Source organism: Polypterus senegalus, chromosome 9 (genome assembly GCF_016835505.1).
Source record: "Polypterus senegalus isolate Bchr_013 chromosome 9, ASM1683550v1, whole genome shotgun sequence".
NCBI lineage: Eukaryota > Metazoa > Chordata > Cladistia > Polypteriformes > Polypteridae > Polypterus > Polypterus senegalus.
In genome coordinates this window covers 80,376,545-80,401,392 of record NC_053162.1, presented here as the reverse complement: position 1 = coordinate 80,401,392, position 24,848 = coordinate 80,376,545, and the positions used below count along the sequence as shown (strand labels likewise).

The 24,848-nt window shown below is 38.6% G+C and overlaps 1 protein-coding gene across 1 annotated transcript in view; it reads right to left on the bottom strand.

The window, feature by feature from the left end:
* vat1l (vesicle amine transport 1-like) overlaps positions 1-23,025 on the bottom strand; it is a 229,971-nt gene extending 206,946 nt beyond the window's left edge. The window contains exon 1 of the mRNA XM_039763355.1: positions 22,397-23,025. Within this exon, the coding sequence (XP_039619289.1) occupies positions 22,397-22,611 (215 nt within the window). The 5' untranslated portion in view covers positions 22,612-23,025. The remainder of the gene's footprint in view (positions 1-22,396) is intronic.
* Positions 23,026-24,848: the final 1,823 nt, after the last annotated feature.

Below are 24,848 nucleotides of genomic sequence, written 5' to 3'. Positions count from 1 at the left end.
AATTTAGGTACGTTTATAGGTCTTAAATTTCATGCTGTTTGGCTTGCTCTCTCTCTTAGGGGTGGGGATGGATTTGTTCTTAACTCAAATTTTCTTTATGTAAAACTTGATTGATTTGTATGGAATTCAATAAAATTAATTTTAAAAAAGTATTATTTTAGAATAAGCTCTTAAAGCACTGAGGAAGCAATTATTTCTGTATTTCTTTTTCTTCTCCATTCATCTCTATTGGCTTATCAAACTCATCAATTTAGGTATGTTTACAAGCCTGAAGGTTTACTCTGTTGGCCATGCTCTCTCTCTCAGGGGTGGGGGTCAACTTGTTCTCAATCCTACTGTTTGTAAAAATTGATTGATTTGTATGAAATGATTGCAATAAAATTAATAAAATCTCAAAAAAAAGAAGAAACTGCATATATTTTCTAACACACTGCACCTCATGCCTTTATTGTAGATTTTAGAATATTAAGAATCAGTATCTCACAGTTTTGAGATTCATCACTATCAATAAACACATAAAACCGTATCTCCCTTGGACTGAGTGACAGCCTGCAATCTTGTGGATTCACTCCATAAGTTGAAACTGCAAATTTACACTAAAAAGAAACCAAATGTGAAAACTATCCTTACAATGTTTAGAAAAGCAATTGATTATCCACCTCTGTTTACATAACATGTTTGATAATGCAGCCTCCTTGAAAGAATAAACTTCAAAAGAGATGTTTCTGCACTACATGCTTATAAACCTAAACATTGTAAGTTGAATTATTGACTGCTTCTGTATATAGAGCTAGAGTGTATTTCATGTATGCCTGGCTTTCATTCAGTTTCTGAGATGTTAATTGGAATATTCTTTTCCCCACCATTTCCTAGGATCGGTGAAGAGAAAATTTTTTGAGATGTTTTTATATATTGTTGAGATGCTATCGGAGTCTTTAAGACTAACCAGTATTGCCTACAGAATAGAAATAGAAGGTGAGCATAATTGGAAAGGTTTCTGTTAATAAAATTTCTAATTTAAAAATAGTGGAAAAGATTTTGTTGCTGGAATGTTAAATTTGAAGTGCAAATGTTCATAAGATGTAAATATGCTATCTATATACAGTTCTCTAAGTGTCTTAAGCCCAAGTGTTTTCCTAACATTAAATACTAAGTAGGTCTGAGAAGACTGAAAAAGGTGATCGCCACCTAGAGGAGTAACAGATAAAAGTTTCTCTGCCTCAAAGTGTGTCCTGCCTTGGTTTCAAATTCTGAGTGAATGGCGGATGACTGGATTATTAGTATGATGATAAAAGTTAATATTTACTTGGGCACAAAGCTGGGCATATAAAGAAGACACATAGTAAGATTTACTTTCTATTGTTGACCAGGCTGGTGTATATCCATTATTTTGGGCAGATTTTCAGGTCTTTGCGGTGTGCATATTTGCCACTCAGTAATATAATTAGGAGATAGGGAGTGACATGCCACCTTCTGCTTTAAGTCTTTGTTGAGTCACCTTTTGAATTAAAGGATATCTCAAATTTCAAATAAATGAGGTTATAAATTAGTCCAGTTTCTTAAAGAACAATTTGTTGATACATATATGGATGCTCTGAAACAGAAACTTAGGAAAGATGTTTTATCTTGAATGTATTGATTCTCTCTGCTAAGGTGAGATGGACAGTAGACAATCTGTTAACATCTTGTTTGATTTTTTTGATGCTGTTACCAAAGTTGTATTAAAAAGGATCTTAATATTTAATTGTGATGTTTATCTTTAGATATTTAAACTGTCTGATAGAATGAAAAGAGAGATGTCAAGTCTAGTATGATGTGCTGAATTGTTCACTCAAAAACACACACATTTGTTCAAGTTAATTTTGTGTCCAGATGCCTTTTGAAATTTTGCATAGGACTAATAGTAAAGATATTTGTCGGTCTGATATATAATGTTCCATATCATCTGTGTATAGTGGTATTTTCTGTTCATGTCCTCTTTGATAATTCTCCTTACCTCTGATGTATTTCGAAAATGAATGGCCAATGGCTCATTAGAGGGCACCCTTGTCAAGTACCATGTTCTCGTTTGAAGTAGTCTGAGTTGGTGTTGTTACTAGGAACTGAGCTTCTGGATTGGTATAAAACAATTTTAACCATGAGATATATTTGGACCAAACACCAATTTGTGCAATGTGAACAGATTGTCCCATTTTGGTGTATCAAAAGCTTTTTCTGCATCCAAAGTTAATAAGATCACCAGTATGTTAGATTTTGTAGTGCGCATATTATATTAAACAAATCCCAAATGTTTAAGGCTAAGTGTCTGCCTTTAATAAACCTATTTTGTCTTCTGATAATACAGAAGGAAGCTATTTCTCAATCTTTCCAGCTAACACTTTTGAGAGTACCTTAACATCATTATTCAGCAGTTAAATTGTTCTGTATGATGCACATTCTAGAAAATAATTTTCTGTGGAAAAATGGTAATTAATGCTTGCCGGAAAGTTTAAGGCAAAATTGTATTTTTTGTAACTTCTATGAATGCTGCTAATAATAATGGAGCGAATTTAGTTGAAACGTTTTCAAAAAAATCCACTAGCCATTATGGGCTGCCACTTTTCCACTCTGGAGTGAGTTTATAGCATCCAGTAGTTCTGAGAGCATCAGCGATTTGTCAAATTCTTCTGTGCCGAATATAAAGCTGTGGTATTTGAATTGTATCAAAAAATTCCCTGGATTTTGTCTTATCTTCTTTGAACTGAGTGGAATATGAGGACTTAGTACTCCTTGAATGTGTAAGTTATACTCATCATCTATTCTGTCGCTACAATTTATTTGTGTGAGAGAGAGATGAAGTAGTGTGTCCTCGTAAAAACACTTTCAAAGTTTCCCAAAGTGTTCTTATGAAAACCACTGAGGATGCGTTAGTCTCCAAAAATATAATCAATTTGTTTAGAGATAAAGTGGTTTACGCCAGTTATTAGATAAGTGTGTAGGACATAATGATTTAAGCTCCAAAATAAGAGGATTGTAATCAGAGATAACAAAAGTGTTGTACTTATAAGATCTGATAGTGGGCAATAAATTATTATTGATGAAGAAAAAGTCAATTCTTGAGTAGATATGATGCTCACAAGATTTGATAGTGGGCAATAAATTATTATTGATGAAGCAAAAGTCAATTCTTGAGTAGATATGATGCTCTGGTGAGAAGAAGGAATATTCTACTGAATTTGGGTTTAAGAACCTTGTGATGTGTGGGTAACAGACTTGTACAAGAGTGAAGGAGGTGAGTCCTGGTTTGTGGAAAAATCAGCTTTATTGTTGTGCTAAAGTTATCCAAATGGAAGCTGTCTCTTCAGCACAAACAAAAACCCAACCCCCATGCCATGATGCTGATGTCATCCTGTATATACTCCCTTCTCAGATTAAAAGAATAGACCGCCAAGTCAGAGGCCAATTTATAATGTTCCCTGCATCAACTATTGGGCAAAAGACATGCTACACAGCAAGAATGTGAGCTTGTAGTTGCACCAGTGGTGGACAAGCAATTCCTGCTAAAGGGTTTCAGCACACAACATAGTTGGGGGGTTGTCAGGGTCTCACAAATTTCACAACCTCCATCGGCCCAATAAATTATAATACGTGATAAAATATGTGATTGTCTTTGCAGTATTAGATGTTACCAACAAAACAGTTAAAGATCTATCCCGGTCTGGATTTAAAACATATCTTATTGGGAATTGATGTAAATATGCTTGGATAAAATCTCTTGTCATCTACATTAGTTAAGTATATATTTATTAAAATGCCTTTAAATTACCCATCATCATGACATTGTGCCCTTCAGGGTCAGCTTATGTAATAAAATTACCACACCTCTGGTTTTTTGTATATAGCTGGAATGAAAAATTTCAAAGACCCAGTCACTTTGCAGTCAAGACTGGTCCTTACTTATTGAGTCTCCTGTGTGAGGTAGGAAAATACTTTTTTTTCTTTAGATCATGATTAAGACTTTTGACATTCTAGCTTACAAAGTTCAATGGTGAGTCAGAGAAATACTGCTTCTGAAAGTTTGGGAACATTTTGTAATCTTAAGTACAAGAAATGTGTTTTTTCAGCTGATTTCATATAAATATTGCTTGTACTATGACAAAGGAACTTCCCATTAAATTGGCATTTACAATTCTGGAGGTAAAAAGAATAAATAATAGTAACTAAACCACACATTATATAGAGTCCCTATCCTCTGACATGCCAAAAGACAGAGCATGCCAAAAACAAAAAGCAATCCTGCAGCAGCAGTATAGTAAGGACTAACTTGAAATGTCTTCTAATAGAGTAGTCCAGATACAATAAACTTTGGGTAAGGGCTCATTTATACTTCACGCTCAGAACGCGTATGCGCCCGCATCATGGCTGCCACGCGTTCCCAGCGTTCATTTCACGCGTCCTCTGAGCAGGTCCTCAGAAATTAACGCGACACGTGCGCGAGTTGCAGTACCAGCAAAAAGTTGGGGGGCGCAGTGTGCTAAAAGTCGGGACATGACGTCAGAGTCTCTGTTTACTATCTCCATGTGACAGCAAGCCTCTATGGAGATCCTTCGGGGATCGATGTGCGCACTTTGCTGTTTAATGAATGGCTCAAATACAGCGCTATACATTATGTAGCCGATGTGAAGTTGCAAAAAAAATAAAAAATAGATGGCACAAAAGATGGTATGTGAGACTTTTAAAATGTATCGTGTCATTTATATATGTCTTTTTTATTTTTTAATTTTTGCAACTTAACAACAGCAGCATAATGTATAGCGTTATATTTGAGCCACTGAGAAAAAAATAAAGGACACGGTGAAAACATGTATTTTGTGATTAAAGTGGAAATTTCGGCTTTAATCTCGAAATGTCCACTTTAACCTCGTAGTTTACTTTATCATTAAAGCAGACCATCGTAAATGTCATCCCAGTTTTTAATCGCTACGAGCTTCTTGGACCTGGCAGCAGGTAAAGTAAAACAATAAAAAATAGATGGCACAAAAGATAGTATGTGAGACTTTTAAAATGTATCGTGTCATTACGATCGGGAATATGCGACACTTGAATATAAAAGCACAACAAATGCATCTGTATGTCGGCATTTTGCTTCAGCAGCGGAAAGCAGCAATAGATCGCCAAACAGAACAAATTAAATGTATGATATTCCAACTCTCTACACATTTAGAATCTTTAGATTTATACTTGATATCACTTTCATGATGAAATGCATTAAAATGTGTATGTTACATTTTACATATAATTTCGTTTAAATAATGAATACTGTTAATAAATACACACATGGGGGAATAATTACACACATGGGGGTGTCACGGTGGCGGAGCGATAGCACTGCTGTCTTGCAGGGAGTTATGTTGCTGGTATTCCACACTGTGCTCCGGTTTCCTTCCAAAGATATGCAGATTTGGGGATTTGGTGCCGCTAAAATGACGCTAGTGTGTGTGTGTGCTTGTATTCACCTTGCGATGAGCTGAGGCCTTTAATCAATAAACATCCTTTTCAGAGATATTGCGGTAAGGTGTTATCAGAATTTAATAGGTGTTTTAGGCAATTCACAACACAGAGAAGCCGAACATGTTCTCACCGCGATAATATCTCGCACTGCCACCTGGTGGATTCCTCCAGATTTACGTAAAGTGCGCGCAAGTATAAACACTACAACGCTTGCGTAGCAGGAGCGTTCGCTGCAGCATGCGTCGCGTCACGTGAAGTATAACTCCGGCCTAAGATGTTAAACAGTCTCTTCAAAGGAAAAAAGGTCAACCAAGCTGTTTTGTCCAAATGGAAAAGATGTTCCAAAACAGATACATGCTTTATATAGTGTAAATACTTTGTTTTAATTGTTTCCCTTCTGTAGCGTTACCAAAAGCAACTGGAATTAAAGTAGTTTCTGTAAGAGAATAATTTAGAGGTAATGGCAGTTAAGTATTTTAGATTGCGGTGCACAATGAAATATATAAGCAATTGTCTTAGAAATGTGATTAAGAAACTGGTGAATTGGTCAAATAAACAAGGAGAATGTTCCAGGGGGATGGTTCAAGAAACTGACTGATGTAATGTTCATTCATGCACCTTGTAAGATGTGATCAGTTGGCGCATACATAATGTGATAGACGGCCGGCAGCTCAATCCAGTCAGAACAAACCCAGAATGGGAAAAGTGGAGAAGGGCAGCCTTTCCAGGACACTGCCTTCTCCAGGACGCTAGGTGGCAGCTCCCTTGGACGATAAATGTACCCCGGATTCCCGCAGGGCATCATGGGACATGGAGTCCATTTTCTCCGCCCTGTAGGGTGCCATGGGTGCCGCCAGGGGGAGCTAATAAAGGACTTGGGGACTCCAACTTTTCTTACAACCCGGAAGTACTTTGGAGTCACGAGAACAGAAGCCCACAGTACTTCTGGGATGCTTGGGGAGGATGATGAGGCATTTTACCCGGAAGAAGAGGCGTAGCACTTCCAGGTCATGGACTATTTAAAGGACTGGTGAAGACCCAGCAAGCTGAGCCGGAGTTGGGAGGTTGAGTGACAAAGCTGCTGGGAGTGGAGGATTATTGTTGAATTATTATTAACTAGCCGAAGCCCGTGTAATAATAGGAACGTAAAACGGTTGAGAAAGGAATTCAGTTTAACAAAGGCTTAGGAAACCACCGTCGCAGTATAACAAAAATAGCAAGGAGCAAAACCAATGTCAATGGTCGAGAGAGTACCTTCCTGTAGCAGGCTATGGAAAACAGACATATATAGGTAGACGCCGCATTCACTGTGTTGCCCAGTCAACACAATAAGTCAGCGTGTTCACCCTATTGCGAGTGGTAAAAGTGCCATTTAAACTAATACAGGTAGATGTGGAAACTGGGTTTTCTGATGAAAAAACAATAACGTTTTAAACAGTATCGTTTACATACAACAGATTTTGGCGAATCGTTTACATGCAATTATTTATATCCATTTATACACTAATAATGGCAATAATAATAATAATTTTTATTATTATTATTAAATAATTCCTCCCGTATAAGTAACATTTCTCGGACCGCTTTCTTCCATCTCTGAAACATTTCTAGACTTTGTCCTGTTCTTACGCAACACAGTACTAAAGTATTGGTTAATGCCTGAGTCACCTCACGTACAGATTACTGTAATGGTATTCTATCTGTCATCCCACAAAAATTTATCCATCGCTTACAATTTATTCAAAATTCTACTGCCAGGATAATAACCTGCTGTTCTAAATTCACTGAACATACTACACCTATTCTCTCTCAACTTCACTGGCTCCCTGTTAACTACAGAATACAATACTAAATACCGCTCTTAACATTTAAAGCTCTCCACAATCTCACTGATCTCCTACAGACTGACACTTGTCTCGCTCACTCTGATTCTCATCTGCAGCTGTACTTTCTGTACCACACATCCAACTCTGTGCTATGGGAGCTCGAGTGTCTCTCATAGTGCTCCTCAACTCGGGAATTCTCTTCTCTCTCATATACATCAGCTCGATTCAATAACACATTTTAAAACTACCCTCAAAACTTATCTTTTCAAACTGGCATACCAATTGTGAATTTTGCACTGTTACTGCCAGTTATCTTTGTTTGTTTGCTAATTATTGCTGTTTTATGGTGGACGGTGAACGCGGAAGTGGTATTAGAGATGGCGGGCAGGGCTCTGTCGTGCGTATCCCATGGTCTTAGAGTTGTTGGGTGGGGCTCTGTGAGTTGGCAGGCGTGGCTCTCTGTCTTGCTTGCCCTTTGTTAGAGTTGGCGGGCGGGCTTTGGCGGGCATGGCTCTTTGTCTTGCGTGCGCTCTCTGTCTTGCTTGCCCTTAGTTTGAGTTGGCGGGTGGGGCTCTGTCGAGCATATCTCATGGTCTTAGAGTTGGCAGGCAGGGCTCTGTGAGTTGGCGGGCGTGGCTCTCTGTCTTGCTTGCACTCTCTGTCTTGCGTGCCCTTAGTGAATTATATACAGTAATCCCTCCTCGATCGCGGGGGTTACGTTCCAGAACCCCCCGTGATAGATGAAAATCCGCAAAGTAGAAACCATATGTTTGTATGGTTATTTTTATATATTTTAAGCCCTTATAAACTCTCCCACACTGTTAACATTATTAGAGCCCTCTAGACATGAAATAACATCCAAAAAAGTCAAAAGTTTAAACTGTGCTCCATTACAAGACAGAGATGACAGTTCTTTCTCACAATTAAAAGAATGCAAACATATCTTCCTCTTCAAAGAATGCGTGTCAGAAGCAGAGAATGTCAGAGAGAGAGAGCGAGATAAAGCAAACAATCAAAAAATCAATACGTGCTTTTGGGATTTTATAGAGGTGTGTCCGTATCCTCTAGGCAAACAGCCTCTGTGCAAACAGCCCCTCTGCTCACACCCCCTCAGTTAGGCACAGAGAATGTCAGAGAGAGAGAAAAGCAAACAATCAAGCACCGCGGGAAGCATATCTTATATCATTGAGGAGTTTTAGTTAATATGTAATACATCTTCTGATTGGGTAGCTTCTAAGCCATCCGCCAATAGTGTCCCTTGTATGAAATCAACTGGGCAAACAAACTGAGGAAGCGTGTAGCATAAATTAAAAGACCCATTGCCGCAGAAATCCGCGAACCAGAGAAAAATCTGTGATATATATTTAGATATGCTTACATTTAAAATCCGCGATAGAGTGAAGCCGCAAAAGTCGAAACGCGTTGTAGCGAGGAATTACTGTATATAGATTATTGTTATTAGAGAATTGTGTTTTGTCCATGATTCTTTCATAGTCAAACCCAAGTAAGACTTCTGATCAGAACAAAAGCAGGAACTGACTTCCCGCTGATGAGTTTTTTTTTACTGCTTGAGTTTGTTGATATATCCTCTTCCATTATTATTTCCTGAAAAAGGATCCACTTGACTTTAGACTCTTATTAATCAGCATCAGTACCTAAGCATGAAAACTGTTAAAATGTTCATACTAACAATCACTGGGTCTGCTTATACTTGTTAATCAAGATTTTGTCAGTTTACAGTAAAAAAGAAAAATGTTATTTCATGAGTAATGATAGACTACAGCAATGCCTGTCCTTTCCACATATGAACAAGATTATGTTTAAATTACAAAGTTATCAGTTCGACTACTGAAGGAAATATGTAGCAAACATTTACTATATGTTTGTGCATGTGTCTTAACTTAACTGATTCACAGGCTATCAAACCTCAGTTTTTAAACTTATAGTAAACCATTGGTGAGAAAATTTAAAAAATACTCTGTTTTATGCATCTTATCTAACTGTATTATTCATATTATGAAGGCTGCACTCATCAGTTATTTATAATAATTGATCAAAGAAAATGTGATTTGTTCATATTATCTATATATTTCACAGATTTGTAATTACATTTATTGAGAAGCTCAAACTGCTACTAAAATGCACGCAGTTTGATCAATGTAAAATTCAGATCACTTGTAAGTCAGTTGCAAACGGGCATACTGATCGGCTTCCCTGTGTTTTCTCAATGTGGCACTTTTACAAATAAAGTTGATAGCCTTGGCTAAATCACTAGCCTACAGCAACATTCCCTGGCATCAGAGTCTATTTGGCATTAAAAAAAGTTACTTACACTCAGCCCCCTGTTATGCTGCCAGCCTGGACTTAGCTGTGCTCTTTCTAAGAGTTATGTACACTAGCATTTAACATTTTAAACACACCTAGACATTTTCATATTTTTGAATGAAATTAACACTTTTTATCAAGGAACTATTAAATTAAGTTAAAAATATAGCCAAGATATTATTAATAATACAAATGGCTATTGTGGCTTAAAAATTACTCATTTATAATATTATTCACATAAATAGGACTGCAAATCACAATTTTAAGCAGCCATTTCTTTAGTGCCATAATGATAAAACACTCATAGCTCATCCTTAATTATGTTTAAATGCTAACTGATTATTACACCTTTGCAGTCATGTAAGCACAGCTAAAACCTGCTATTCTGTTCAAAAAGGAATTCATATTGTCTTTCCCTGGGTGAAAACCTATTGGCATTCCAAATGTTTAATTCTGAGTTTAAAATGGTCAAAATGAAACAGCTTTGTGAAAAAACATATCAGTTTATTGTTGATTTAGATTGCATTAGATAAACATTATTAACCTCAAAAGGAAATTTGGATGCATACATCATCAGAAACATAAAAAACAAGGAAAAGACTTATAAGACAAATAATTCAATCGTTCAATCAAGCAATCAATCAATTAATAAAAAAATAAATGGAGCGGCTGCTGCTTCACCACCTGAGGCCACAGGTCCGCCACGCCCTCGACCCTCTGCAGTTCGCATACCAGGAGAAGGTGGGAGCGGAGGATGCCATCATCTATATGTTACACCGATCCCTCTCCCACCTGGACAGAGGCAGCGGTGCTGTAAGAATTATGTTTTTGGACATCTCTAGCGCCTTCAACACCATCCAACCTCTGCTCCTTAGGGATAAGCTGACTGAGATGGGAGTAGATTCACACCTTGTGGCATGGATTGACTTCAATATGTGCGTCTTGGGAACTGCAGGTCTGACATTGTGTGCAGCAATACAGGGGCACCGCAGGGGACTGTACTTTCTCGGTCCTGTTCAATCTATATACATCAGACTTCCAATATGACTCGGAGTCCTGCCACGTGCAAAAGTTCGCTGATGACACTGCTATTGTGGGCTGCATCAGGAGTGGGCAGGAGGAGGAGTACAGAAAGTTAATCAAGGACTTTGTTAAATGGTGTGACTCAAACCACTTACACCTTAACACCAGCAAGACCAAGGAGCTGGTGGTGGATTTTAGGAGGCCCAGGCCCCTCATGGACCCTGTGATCATCAGAGGTGACTGTGTGCAGAGGGTGCAGACCTATAAATATCTTGGAGTGCAGCTGGATGACAAATTGGACTGGACTGCCAATACTGATGCTCTATGTAAGAAAGCACAGAGCAGACTTTACTTTCTGAGAAGGTTGGCATCCTTCAACATCTGCAGTAAGATGCTGCAGATGTTCTACCAGACGGTTGTGGCGAGTGCCCTCTTCTACGCGGTGGTGTGCTGGGGTGGCAGCATAAAGATGAAAGACGCCTCACGCCTGGACAAACTTGTTAAGAAGGCAGGCTCCATTGTAGGATTAAAGTTGGACAGTTTAACATCTGTGGCAGAGCGACGGGCACTAAGCAAACTCCTGTCAATCATGAAGAATCCATTGCATCCACTTAACAGGATCATCTGCAGGCAGAGGAGTAGCTTCAGTGACAGACTTTTGTCACTGTCCTGTTCCACTGACAGACTGAGGAGATCGTTCCTACCCTACACTATGCGACTCTTCAATTCCACCCGGGGGAGTAAATGCGAACATTAATTTTATTTTAATTCTTTTCATTTTTATTACTATTTAATTTAATATTGTTTCTTTGTATCAGTATACTGCTGCTGGATTATGTGAATTTCCCCTTGGGATTAATAAAGTATCTATCTATCTATCTAAATAGGTAATGTATACTGTGTAAAAACTGCAAAATGAGCTTAAAATTATAAAATGAACCTAAACAGCATCCGCATTTAGTATGGGGTGTCAGAACGAAGAATTGATTTGCCTGACAGACGTGGCCAGAAAAGACCCCAGAGGTGCTTCTTAGCACACAGTGAAGGAAAGAGCCTGTGGCTAAAAGTGCTCTAAGAGAGGGCCTTCTGCAGAGGATGGAGGCAATTTTTAATGATGGCATCCAGTTTTGCCAGCACCCTTCTTTCCAAAATAGCTTCCAGTGTGTGAAGTGTTAGCCTTGTGATGGAGCAGGGTTTTCTAATAGTTTGTTCAGGCATTGTCATACTTGTTGATCTCGTCCTTCCAACAGATGGTCACTGGTCTCAGAAGCTCTTTGGCATATAGAAAGTCCACCAACAGCTTTTTAGTCTTGCTGATATTGAGTTGCAGGTGGTTCTCCATGCACCACAAGACAAAGTCCTCCACAACTTTCCTGTATTCCAATTTGTCTCCATTATTAATGCAGTCTATAATGGAGATGTCATTTGAAAATATCTGTGGGTGGCAAGTGTTGGTATTGTACTGGAAGTCTGTTGTGTAGAGGATAAACATAACTGTATTACACGCCACCATTTCTGACAAACAGATCCTAAGCCTCACAAATGGCTGTCTATTATTTAGCCTGTCCATGATCCAAACAACTGAGAGGGTATCCAAATGCAAAGCCTTCAGATTTTTTCCCAGTCCAGGAGGCAGAATGGAGTTAAAGCCACTGGAAAAATCAAAGAATATTATCCTGACTATAGTGAAAGCTCTATGGAGCATCTACATCTGAGCATCCTCCACAGTAATCCGTGACCGACAGGAAGACTGCAGAGGAACCAGATAATCTGAAAATGGAATCACAGCCATTTTTGCAGCAGCCTCTCAAAGGCCTTCATGATGCATGAAATATGATCAGCTAGTCTGAAGTCCTTGGGATCAATGGAATGTCCTTTTTTTTGCCACTAGGACTACACATGATGTTTTCCACAGCTGGAGAACCTACTGCAAACCCAGGGGAAGGGAGAACAGATGCTGAAGGAACCCAAGGATCTGGAGCTGATTACATCCAGCCCTGCAACCTTGTTCATGCAGAGTTTTTCTAGATCGCTCCTCACTTGATCAGCACAGACAGATAGTCCAACAAGTGAAAGGGAGCTAGACATGTCACTGTCAGGTGTGATGTCATTGTAAGGGAAGGTCGTGAAGGATGTAGATAAAGAACTGGTTCAGTTCATTAGCTCTCATCCTGTTTTCTGCATGTTTAGTAGCCAGTGACAGCCCTAATCCTGATCCACACTTACTTCACATTGTGCTGCTGTAACTTGTGCTCAGGTTTGTCTCTGCAGTAGGCTTTCCCCTTATTTTGAGAAATGTTGCCCTTACAGCCAGCATTTTAAAAAAGCCATTGCTGAATCTGGGAAATAAAACGTGTACTAATAAAAAGCGTACAAATGGTAAACTCTCTTAGCTCATATTTAACTAATAATTTTAAAATCTTAATTGGTTATTAGAGAAACCTTTGTAATTTTCTTAACATAGCTGAAACCTGTTTTCTGTTCAATTAAGCAAGTAACTTGTGTATTTTGAGTTGTAAGATACCGGCATTCCTAAAGTTCAATTATGAGTTTCAAAATGGCCACAACAAAATAATTTTTCTCAAGGAACACTGATCCGTTTATTGTTGTTTTATGAAATTAAGGTTATTAAATGCAACAAATTGCAAAGAAACAAAAGATCCCATAGAAATGTGTCCACTACTGTCTCAATAGAAAAACTAAAAACTGGATCAAATCGGGACTGAAGGGCACAGAAGCACAACTGCATAAGAGAATAAGCACATCAGCTTCAGAAACAATCACCTAACAGGTCCTCAGCTTGCTGATTCTTTAATACATCCCAAATACTAGTGACATGTGCAAGAGTGAAAAGATATTGCTCATAATACTCTTTTCTAATCATCCACCATCCAATGTCTGTGTTCTTTTGCCCATTTTAACCTTTTCCTTTTATTTTCCAGATTCAGAAATTGCTTTTTTACTTGAAACTATATAGACTATAGAAATAGACTGATGTGTTTCTTGAGAAAGCAATTTCAGAATTAAACTTTAGGAATGTCAGTACATTTCAACTCAAGGAAAGACAAATGACATTCCTTTTTAAACACAATGATAGGTTTTAGCTCCACTAACATGATTACAAAAGTTTCTCTAATAATCAATTAGCTTTTAAACATGATTAATTAGGGATCAGCTAAGAGAGTTCACCATTATGACATTAGAGTAATGGCTGCTTAAAATGGGGCTTGCAGTCACATGTGAATATACATTTTTAAGTAATTTCAAGAAGTAATAGTTATTTGCAACTTAGGTATTGTCCTGGCTATATTTTTAAACTAGTGTAATGGTAGCTTGATACAAATATCAATTACTATCAAAATATGAAAATCTCTACATAAGTCCAAACATTTGAATGTTAGTATAGATTTGTCCGATTTGTTACTCTGTGTGTTTTCATCATTAAATTAATAAAATTAAGGATTCTTTTACATGTGTTATCTACCAAAAGTGTGTACAGTAGACCACCGCGAAGTCGCGGTTAAAAGTTCGTGGCCTCAGTCATTCATTTTTCCTTAGAACCTAACTAATAATTGTTAGCGGAAACTGCAAATATCCTCCACAATTTTTATGGCTTTTTTCGTGGCAGTACTGTAATCTAGAGAGAACCGGGGCTTGGAATGGTGAAAGTAGCCAATAGAATTTGAAACTGCAACTCCCAGCAGTCCCTGCAGTGGCTCTGATTGGTCTTCTGCTGAGGGTGCTGGGGCTGTTGAGGTCAAAGGGTGTCAGTGCGGCTTTTATAAAGGGGGCCAGTGACCAAAAGCAAAAATATTTTTTGTAATTTGTGTTTCAAGTTCCTGTCTGTCTGCCATCTGTTGGGTTACCTGTACTTATTCATCTTGTCCTGGATCATTTCGTGCGTCTAGATTGTCTGCCATCTACCTGTGTACATGAGGACTGTAAGTGGATTCATGGCCATCCTGCAAAGAAAGGGGAGCTCCTGATTCCATCTTCACCATTTCAGGAACTACCGGTAGGACTATATTTACATTTCCATTCAACGTGCGGATCTCTGAACTATCTATTTTCATCGTTACATTTCATCTGTTGCCGTTTTTCATTAACTTTTTCATGATTTACTGTGTGTGTTTTGTTTGTGCGTTGTTGTATTTAATGTGTAATCGCCATAAGGGGAACAGGGGTGGTATTGTTGTTTTCTTATTTAATTTGTTTTCATTACATTCTTTATTTGCTGTTTAATTTCTGGTTTGCTTTGTTTTTGTCTCTGTTTTTGAGTGCACGCTGTTGGTCAAGGCTGGGTGCGTCCCTGGAATCTCCACCATAAAAATAAATAAATCACCATCTTCTCAGCGGTTGAATCTTGGTGGCACCAGACCGCTACAGCGTTATTCGTTTCTCCTTGCTGCTGATTGACAGTGATACACCTCCAGCTGAGTGTTCTTGTGTTTTCCGTTGACTTAAAAACATGAACAGCACCTGTCCTTTTTGGCTGACTGCTTTGTTTCTCTCTCCTCCCCCAGACATTCTCTGCTCCTGTTGGGGGTTGTGCTTCCCTATGCTGTTTGTCTATTGTTTAATCGATATCTAACTGCATACTGAGCTCGTTTTACTTCTGAAAAGGACATGTTTGTTTTAAGTGTTAAAATAAAGCTCCTGTCTCTACTATCTCCTGTGTTTCTGTGACCCAATACTGCAGCCGCACTAAGACTAGCCTGCCAGCATCAGCGCTTACCTCTGTGTGCTTGCGTGCAGTCAGTTCAAGCACAGTTGGCTCAGTAATTTACATCCATGGCGTCAGTTGCACTTTGTACATATTGTTCCAGTAGTTTTTTTAAATAGTTTTTACAGTTCATTAGCAGTGTGTAACATGATCAGTGTTGCAGCAATTGTGATGCTCTTTGCATGAAAAAAGTGTTCCATTAAAATTGCACTTTTTTTGTTAATTGTGACATTTACTTAAAGTGCAGCAAAAAATTGTTTGGCATCCAGGGATGCATTAACCTCTAAGTATGTGGTAGTTTAAGGCTTAAAGCCCCAAGATGCTGCCGAAATGAGCTGCACCGTCTAAGGCTTCTGGCAATGAAAACGCGCTTGCATGAATTACAGTACATATAGCGGTAACATCTGTAATTTACATTCTAGCACTGCGGGAGACATAGCAGTACAGTATACAGGTTTACCTTTACATTCTTTATTTTTAGGTAATGTATTAAGTTCTGCGGTGGGCTGGAGCCCTGCCCAGGGTTTGTTTCCTACCTTGCGCCCTGTGTTGGCTGGGATTGGCTCCAGCAAACCCCCATGACCCTGTAGCTAGAATATAGTGGGTTGGATAATGGATGGATAGATGGTATTAAGTTTGAAATTAAATTAAAGTGTTTTGGGGGCATATTTAGGGTTTAAACTATGAAAATAGGCATTTTCTAACCACATCCAAAATTCACGGTTTTTCACATATCGCGGGTGCTCTAGGAACGTAACCCCTGCGAATTTTGGGGGTGAACTGTATTAATTTAAAGATGTTTTGTGATGTTATATGGTGTTTCAAGTACTATATATTGTACTGTATTGCCTGAAGAAATATGGAGGCTTCATCTGTATATTTAAAATGAAAATAAAATTCTCATTACATTCAGCATATTGCATTACGTTTTTAGGGAAAACACACAAGTAGGTGTATAGTATTTGACAGGAACAGCACATACTATATGTTATTTTTGGTTTAGTCCACTGAACAGGCAGTTCGAAGCAACATTTCTAGGACTTTAGCAAATGAACTACCACTCATTTTAATTAAATGCTTATTGCCATTTTTTATTTTCTAATTTTTGGTAAGCATTATATACTAAGAAATTTTAAATTCCTTCCATTAGTTATTATTTGTCAAATTTTTCCCAAACATCACATTAACATCAAAGAATGTATCCATGTGATTAAGCTCCTTTGGTATGCATCACGTTCTCATTCATGCATGACATACTTTTATTCTTACACCAAAACACTTTAAAATACATTCATCTTATAAAGGGGCCTTTTACTTACAAAGAAAGTCATAATTTTAAACGTATTTGCCTTGTGACAGATGTTAAATATTCACTGCTGGAGTGAAAGTTTTTGCCACTATTGTTGACAAAAACTCTTTCCCACAAAATTATAAAGCTTTACAATCAGTTTTCAGTTCTTCATTTTATAATATATATATATATATATTACATACATAAAAAATATATGTATACATATAGTGAGATTTTTGAGCTCTTTTGAGACCCTTCCCAAAGGTACTGCATGCCGAAACGCAATTGACACATCTGTCGAGGGTTGCTTATCCATCCCCAAGGCAACTGCAGGCTCACAGAACCACTGAGACAACTGCAAGCTCACAGCTTCCCCTCGTAACACGTCTGTCGCCTGATGGGTGGTGCGGGGAACATTATAACCTGGCCACATACCTGGCCCCATCACTGATCGTTTGCTGTGTCTGTGTGTATTGGTAGCTCCCGTTAGAATAAATACCCTGACTGTTCCAGTTTTGATTGGAATAAAGTTGGTTGCCTTTGGACTCTGTCTTCTCTCGGGTGCAAGAGAGTGGCTCTAGTGGTACAATATATATAAATTAAAGCAGCACATTTAAACTAGTAAGTATAAAAGTCGGTTTGAAGTCAAAATGTTTTTTACTGTTTAATTTACAACCAAAAGAAACAAAAATACATCCATCCTGCTATATTTTAACTACAGGGTCACGGAGCCAATCCCAGCCAACAGAGGGCACAAGGCAGGAAACAAACCCCAGGCAGGGTGCCAGCCCACTGCAGGGCACACACACGCCCACACACCAACCACAATTTAGGATCGCCAATGCACCTAACCTGCAGGTCTTTGGACTGTGGGAGAAAACTAGAGCACCCGGAGGAAACCCACGCGGACACGGGGAGAACATGCAAACTCCACGCAGGGAGAACCCGGGAAGCGAACCCAGGTCTCCTACCTGTGAGGCAGCAGCGCCACCATGCCGCCCACAAAAATACATTGTGAGGCTTATTTAAACTAACATTAAGTTAGGTTTTGTGCAGCTATTCAAATTAATATTGTGTCTTTATACTCTGTAAACAATCTTGGCAAAACGAGTCCAGTATAATCACTGTCTATGTAGACAGTTCAGGCACTGTCAATTTCCCCAGGGTACTCCACTTTTCTCTGATACACCAAAACATTATTTTAGGTTAGGTTGTGCTGCAAAATGTGAACAAATGCACCATATATTGGATTCACTACTACCAATCCAAGGTAGCATACTAGACCTGATGCTAATGGGACAGGCTCCTTACTCACTACAACCCTGTACTAAGAAAAAATGAATTAAAAAAATGAATGGATGAATAAAACCAGTAAAATTCAGGTAGATGTTAATGCTATTCATTGAAAACAAGGTATGCTCCTTTCATGGGTTTTCTGTTGCATTATCTACCTATGTACAAGACTCCTGGAACTTTAACTAATTACATGGAATCACTTAATCACTAATAATCCTCTTTGATTCATAACCACCAGTAAACATGGTTCACTTCATTTTATTATTACTTTCCACAGATACTACTGGAACTAGAAGTCTAGCAGCTCCACATGAAAGAATCATTTTTTTTGTGAAAGTGAAATAGTTAAGTTTGTAAAAATGTGATTTTTCCAAATATTCTGTATATTTAAGTGAGCTATCATGATAAAATATCAGAGAGCAGAGTAGACTTTGTATTGTCTAAACCGAATAGATATGGGAATAGTAAATAAGACTTTTGCCAAACTAATAAGTATTTAGTGGTTAACACTATTCTTATTTGATTACATTGCATAGCAAAAACAAATCACTCACCCACATTATTCTCTTTTGATTGAAAATGCTAAACCATTATATTATATATCAAAAAGCATAACTTGCTAAAATATCTTCCTTACAGAATGACATTGGAAAAATATGCCACACAAAATCCTCATTTGTTTACTCTTCATCAATATTTAATACCTAAGTCCTAATTAACATTGTATTTAGCAAGAACTTCATACGACGGGAGGCCAACTAAGAGATATGATCCAACAGAAGAGCACATATAATATTTAGACTACTGGTTCTCAGATGAATCTCAAGCAAACTGTTACAAGTGTTCTGATCTTTACAAAAAGGTCAAACCATAAAATTTTCTAAGCCTGCTTAATCCTGAGCAGGGTCACATGAGCCCATCCCAGCCAGCAAAGAGGATAAGGTAGGAAGGATTCACTAGGCAGGGTGCCAGTCTATCACACCCAGACTCACACACCTGAGCCAATTCAGCATCGCCAATCCTCCTCACCTGCATGTGAGGAAACCCACAAAGAACTCAAGGAAATCATGCAAACTCCATGCAGAGAGATTCCAAGACACTTACCCTGGTCTCAATGCTACTAGGCAGAAACACAATCACTGTGCCACCATGCCATCCAAGGTCAAACTATAAAGGTTAAACCAACTGAAGTAAGGTGGAGACCTCTTAAGGTAAAAGTTATGAGTATACTGAACAGACCTGAGCACAAAACACTGGACGACGAACAGATTAGCAGAAGTAAATGTGTGATAAGTGGTCCATGGCACGGTGCAGATTTTAAATAAATAATCATGCCCTGTAAAGTGTGAGAGCGCACTTCGCTCTGGGAATGGTCGGGGTGCCTGGTTGATCGCGTATGCACATGCAAATGTCAGTCAGGTGCCTCGCTCTTGCCTTGGAGGGAGTGGCACATCACAATTGTACCCAATTAGGCAGGCCAAATATAAGAGGTGTCTGCGTGTCAGTGGTGTGGTTCAGATGGAGAAAAAAGAAAGAAAAGAATGGAGACAGAGGTTAAAGAGGAGGGGGATTGAACATGGCAGGATAAGGAGAAGCCAGTGCAGAGGAGAGGATGCAGACAGCCTGGAGAAGAGCCCCTTAGGGAAGCATGAGGCTGATGCTCGGGGCTGCAGAGAATCATTCCCGCCGAGCATCTCCTGGGAGTGTGAAGTGACAGGATGTTCTCTCCTGTGTAAGGCCGAGAATTGAAAGTGTGAGTTGAAGGAACAAAGGAAGGCTTGGTGCGGCACACTGCTGGACAGTCATGGACAGCAGGGACCCAAAGTCTGCAAAAGAAGGTTGGCTATGCCTGTTAGTTGGATGTATCTTCTTGTGTAAGTTCCCATAAGGGGAAAGCAGAGGAGATGTTGATTTTAAAAGAATGCACCAAGGCTCATGACTTTTAAAGGACTGTATCCTGCTTTGAATTTTAGCCTCGTTTTATTTGGATTATTTATTAATTTGGTTTTAAACTCGACTTGCACAAGGATATTTTTTATGGATTACTTATTTATTTAAGAAGATTTGTTTGAAGCACTGAACTATTTATTTTAATACAATCACTGAGCATCTTTTTTACCTACCCCTTGCTACACGTATGTGCCCTCATTTGCCCGGCTCATCTCAGTTATGACTATCAGCGGTGGCAGGTTAAAGAGTCTCCTAAAAGGAACAAAAAGCATGCAGCCAACCAGCACCGTCACAGACTGCCAGACTTGAAGTCCGGACGAACATGGGCCACAAACTGAAGAATGAAACCCTAGAAAAGAAACTTCTTGAAACTACCTTCTGACAATAATAGAGAAATGCTTTATAACCATTAAGTAAGATGGCCACCAAAAACTTCATGTCCAACCCATGATGCTATACACAGGCACATACGCAGGGCACAACCCTAAAGATGCATGGGGCCATAGCAACTAATAATCCAAAACAGTGAAACAATAATCAACATCATCAAGCTATTGTAAAACACATAAAATGTACATAATCATAACAAATATAATAAGATGATCAAAATATTATAATATTTATTCAAACTGTGACAAAAATATGAAAACTCCATAAAGAATGTACCTATATATAGAATCACATCTAGCAAAGAGCCTCTGTAAACGAGCCATTATATCCGCTAACTACAACACCATCCCAAAAAAAAAAAACAACACTACAAAATAAAAATGGATTTTTTCACTTCTTAAATGTTCAAAACACCCCACCAGCCATCTTATAAACTCATAAAATTTTTTTTTTTCTTTGCACCTTAACTGTGAAGTGGTAAGGCATTCTCACAACATTCATACACTGAATGATCTTATCAAGGACATATTGTAAATCATACTTTTGAAATTTGTATGCTGTGGCAGGAGATTGGTCACTATATAGTGTATACTGTATTTTACTACTAAAGCATAATTTGTAAATATGTAAACAGATGTATTTGTAATTTGTATAATAATTAACCTTTAAATAAAATCATCAAGTTTACATTTTAAACTCAATTAAATTTTTTATTTTCAAAATTGACTACATACTATTAAGAAGCTGTTCAAAAAACGGCTTCTATACAAAAAAAAATTGAGGTCATTTAAAAAGGCATCCTGTAATTGATATCTGATTATTGGAAAACGCAATTTGAAGAGATCTTTTTATGGTAAGAGGGTTAAAATATTTATTGTAACAAATCTCTGTCTAGAATATTTTCTTTCAGGACACCTTGCAGATTTTGCCATGTCATAAACAAAAAAATCAATAAACGATGGAGCTGTTGGCACTTTAATATCCATTCATAAATGAAACACTGACAAGTTGTATAAAAAACCCAGGGGTCCCTAATATTACAGGTGTCACTATGTGACAGGCATGTTCGCAAGCAGCTTCCTCTCCGTGAGCCAATAGTACTTTCCAGAGAAAAGTGATTCAGCAAGTAAATGATGACTCACATACACTCGCCAGACCTCCAGACAGGGAACAGTCTGCATCATTCATGAGCTTTCATTTCACTTTGATGTGCTCGTGTCAGTCAAAGAATCGATTTGCAAATAAAACTTTATGCATTGAGAGTGTTATTGAGACTGATTGATAGAGAGAGACAGAGACAGAGAGAGTGAGATGCTATGACCACGTATAATGTATAAATCCAGTGATGTCCTGAGCCCAGTTTTTAACATACAGTGTCTGAAACGCAACGCATATATGAGTGATCATCTAAAGATACATACATATTTGGTCAACTTTTTTACTACTAGTATTTGCACCAGATTTGGTACGAGCAAAATTTAAACAAATACATACTGCAAATGAAATAAAGTCCTTTTCATAAAAGTGTGCATATTACTACTCGGAATATTCTTACACCTAATAAACCGTTACCGTTGCGAAGACGTCGTCCGCACTTTACACATGCATACTTACTCAGATCCGTTTCGTGGGTTACGGAATAACGCTAAAGGAACGGGGTGAAAATTTCCGATGATTTAAATTTTCAGCGAAACGAACTCCTTGTGGGATTCCTTTCGCTTTCTGGGCAATCCTTCTTATGCATTGATTTCAACCCAGTTCTCTGTTGCCCTGCTAAATTGATAGTTTTACTGTTATAAAAGGAAAATCTAAATGTTTCACGCCAGCAACCTCCTGTCACGTTTAAGCATCGATTTCAAATAAAACAATGATTCGTGCATCTTGGCGACTTTTCCACCTGCTATAGATGTTAACTATTTGCCATGCTTGCAGGCCGGTTCGCGTACTATTCAGTCTGTGTGACCCCCAGTAAAGTTTCGCTGTTCCTGGCTAACTAACTTGAATTTAAAAGTCATCTTTTATGTAAACTGCCTGTCTCGTTTACTGCGTTATGCTTACAAAGATGAAAGCGGCAGACATTACCAGGCTTTGACGCGGACTTTAACCTCCCCTTCCTGAGGTTCGGGCATCGCTTTCTTGGTCACCCTGAGCTTGTTGAGCCCTCCGAAGCCCGACAGTACTACAGCTCGCATCTCCTTGGCATTCCCGCTGCTCAGGACTGTCTCCGGCTCCTTGCCCGCATCTTTTTCTATCATGTGTTCCGTCTCCTCTGTTTTCTCTACGCCTTCCTTTGCCATGGCTGCTGGCTTCACTTCAGCGCTGGCAAACCTGTGAGTAGTGTGGAGTTCTGTTTGGAATTTCTTTTCTCACCCGTCTTTCTTTTAAGCCTCAGTGCGTTCAGCACAGCAACTCCTTCCAGAGGCACATTCAGCGAACTCAATGGCTGAACGAACCCGACGCAGTTTTCTAGACCTCAGACTACAACCGGTAGCATCAGACTACCGTAAAACAGTCAGCCGACGTGCAGGTTGAATATAACCGCTGGAGTAGCCGATCGAGAGCAAAGGCAACACCCATCTGCATCAGTCCATCCCCGAAAAGCCAGCACCTCGGACTGCTGCGGCCGCTGCGGCTAAAACGTTTGTGTAGCTAGCCGATTCATTAAACGGCACGTCAGACAAAAGCATCCTCCGAGTGAACGAGGCAATGGAAGCAGATCTACACGAGGGAAGCACACAGGTGGTTTGAAGCTGCTTGTTAAAAATAAATAAATCAAAATCTCCTTAATAGGAAATTAATAAATAGGCAGGACTTCGGAAATTATTGTGAGAAATTTGTCTGATTCGTTCACCCCATGTAACTTTTATGTTTTATCCATTAACGGACTCTTTTTTTCACATTTTGTTCTACTTGTAAAAAAATGAAATACGTAGCCAATGCTGAAATCAGTTTAGAACAGGCAAATTACTGATCAGATCTTCTCAGGCATTGATACGAAACAAGTTCACTCCTCAGAGGAAAACATCTGATTTATTGTCAAATAAATCAGTCAACCTAATGTATACTGGAGCAGATTGGCATCAAGTATTAAAAGAACGCCTGGTTGAATCGGCCTAAGCGAGCCAAGCAGGAAAGGTGCTTTTAAATTAATTAAATATAGGCTAGCAAATGCAAACTGTAAGAAAGCAAAGGAGGCTTTTCTATCTTATTTCGAACCTTATTATTAAATCCACACTTTATATAGTGTTTTCATAGCAGGCACCAGCACAAGATGTTTTACATAATAAACAGCATAATACACATGAACAGGATTAAACATGATTTACAGCATTACAAGATTCTTTGAATATAGGATCTAATTATTGAGAAATTGGGACTCACAGAATCAAACACCCTATCAGCAAATCAAATTATAAAACCAACCAAATATGTGTAAGTCAGCGTGTAGTAAGAATTTGTGGACAGCTCAGTAGAGCCCACATACATTACAGATTTCCTAAAATTAATTAGATGTTTGTGAAAATATATTAGGCTGACATGGTAGCACTGCTGCCTACAGCTAAAGGGTGGCTTTGGGTCTCTCAGGAGTGTGGACATTCTCCCTGTGTCTACATGAGTTTTCCTCCCACATGAATGGATCTCAGGTTAATTGCCGAATTTAAAAACACCTGTATGAGTGCTGGTGTGTGCATGAATGGGCCTGGCCCATGTAAGGTTGGGTTCCTGCCTTGAACCCAAATGTGCAAGGATATACTCAGAGGCCTTGCATCTTTGAATTGATAATTTATGGAGGCCAAACCTATTAAGGTAGCATAGTAATACAACTACTGCCACACTCCTCAAGGCACCTGGGTTTAAAAAATTAAGTAGATTAATATGTATTTGAATATATCTGAAAATACAATGACTACAATCATTAAAATGCATTTTATATATTTAAACGTTATTTTGAAAATTTCTATATGCTAACTTGTCTTAGACCAATACATAAGATTACTTTGTAGAACATTTCAATGATTTTCATAGAATATTTGATATATACAGTAAAATGACCATCTATAGCCTGTATGTCTGGTCACTATTGAGGGAGTGGATGTAAATGTAGTGCACTCCTACAAGTACTTGGGGTTCCATATAAGTGAGACGCTGGACTGGTCTCAAGACACAGAGGAACTAGATCAGAAAATGCAGAACATGCTTATTTTCTTAGGAGACAGTGCTCTAAAGTGGTAGTGTCATCCTTGAAATCTTCTACAACTCTGTGATGGCCAGTGCGATTTCCTACACTGTGGTGTGCTGGGTTGGTAACGTCACTTCAAGCAAGTTCCACCAAATCAACCAGCTAATTAAAAGGGAAAGCTCAGATACAGGACACACTCTGGACCCCAGGGTCGTTTCTGGGCATCGGCTGTCCAGGCAAGGGTTTATGGCGCCCCCTAGTGGTCAGGGCGGATTACTACAGCCCTCAGTTGAAATTCCTATTTTTATTTGTTTAGAAAAATTTGTGCAGATTGGACTGGAACAAAAATCTTGT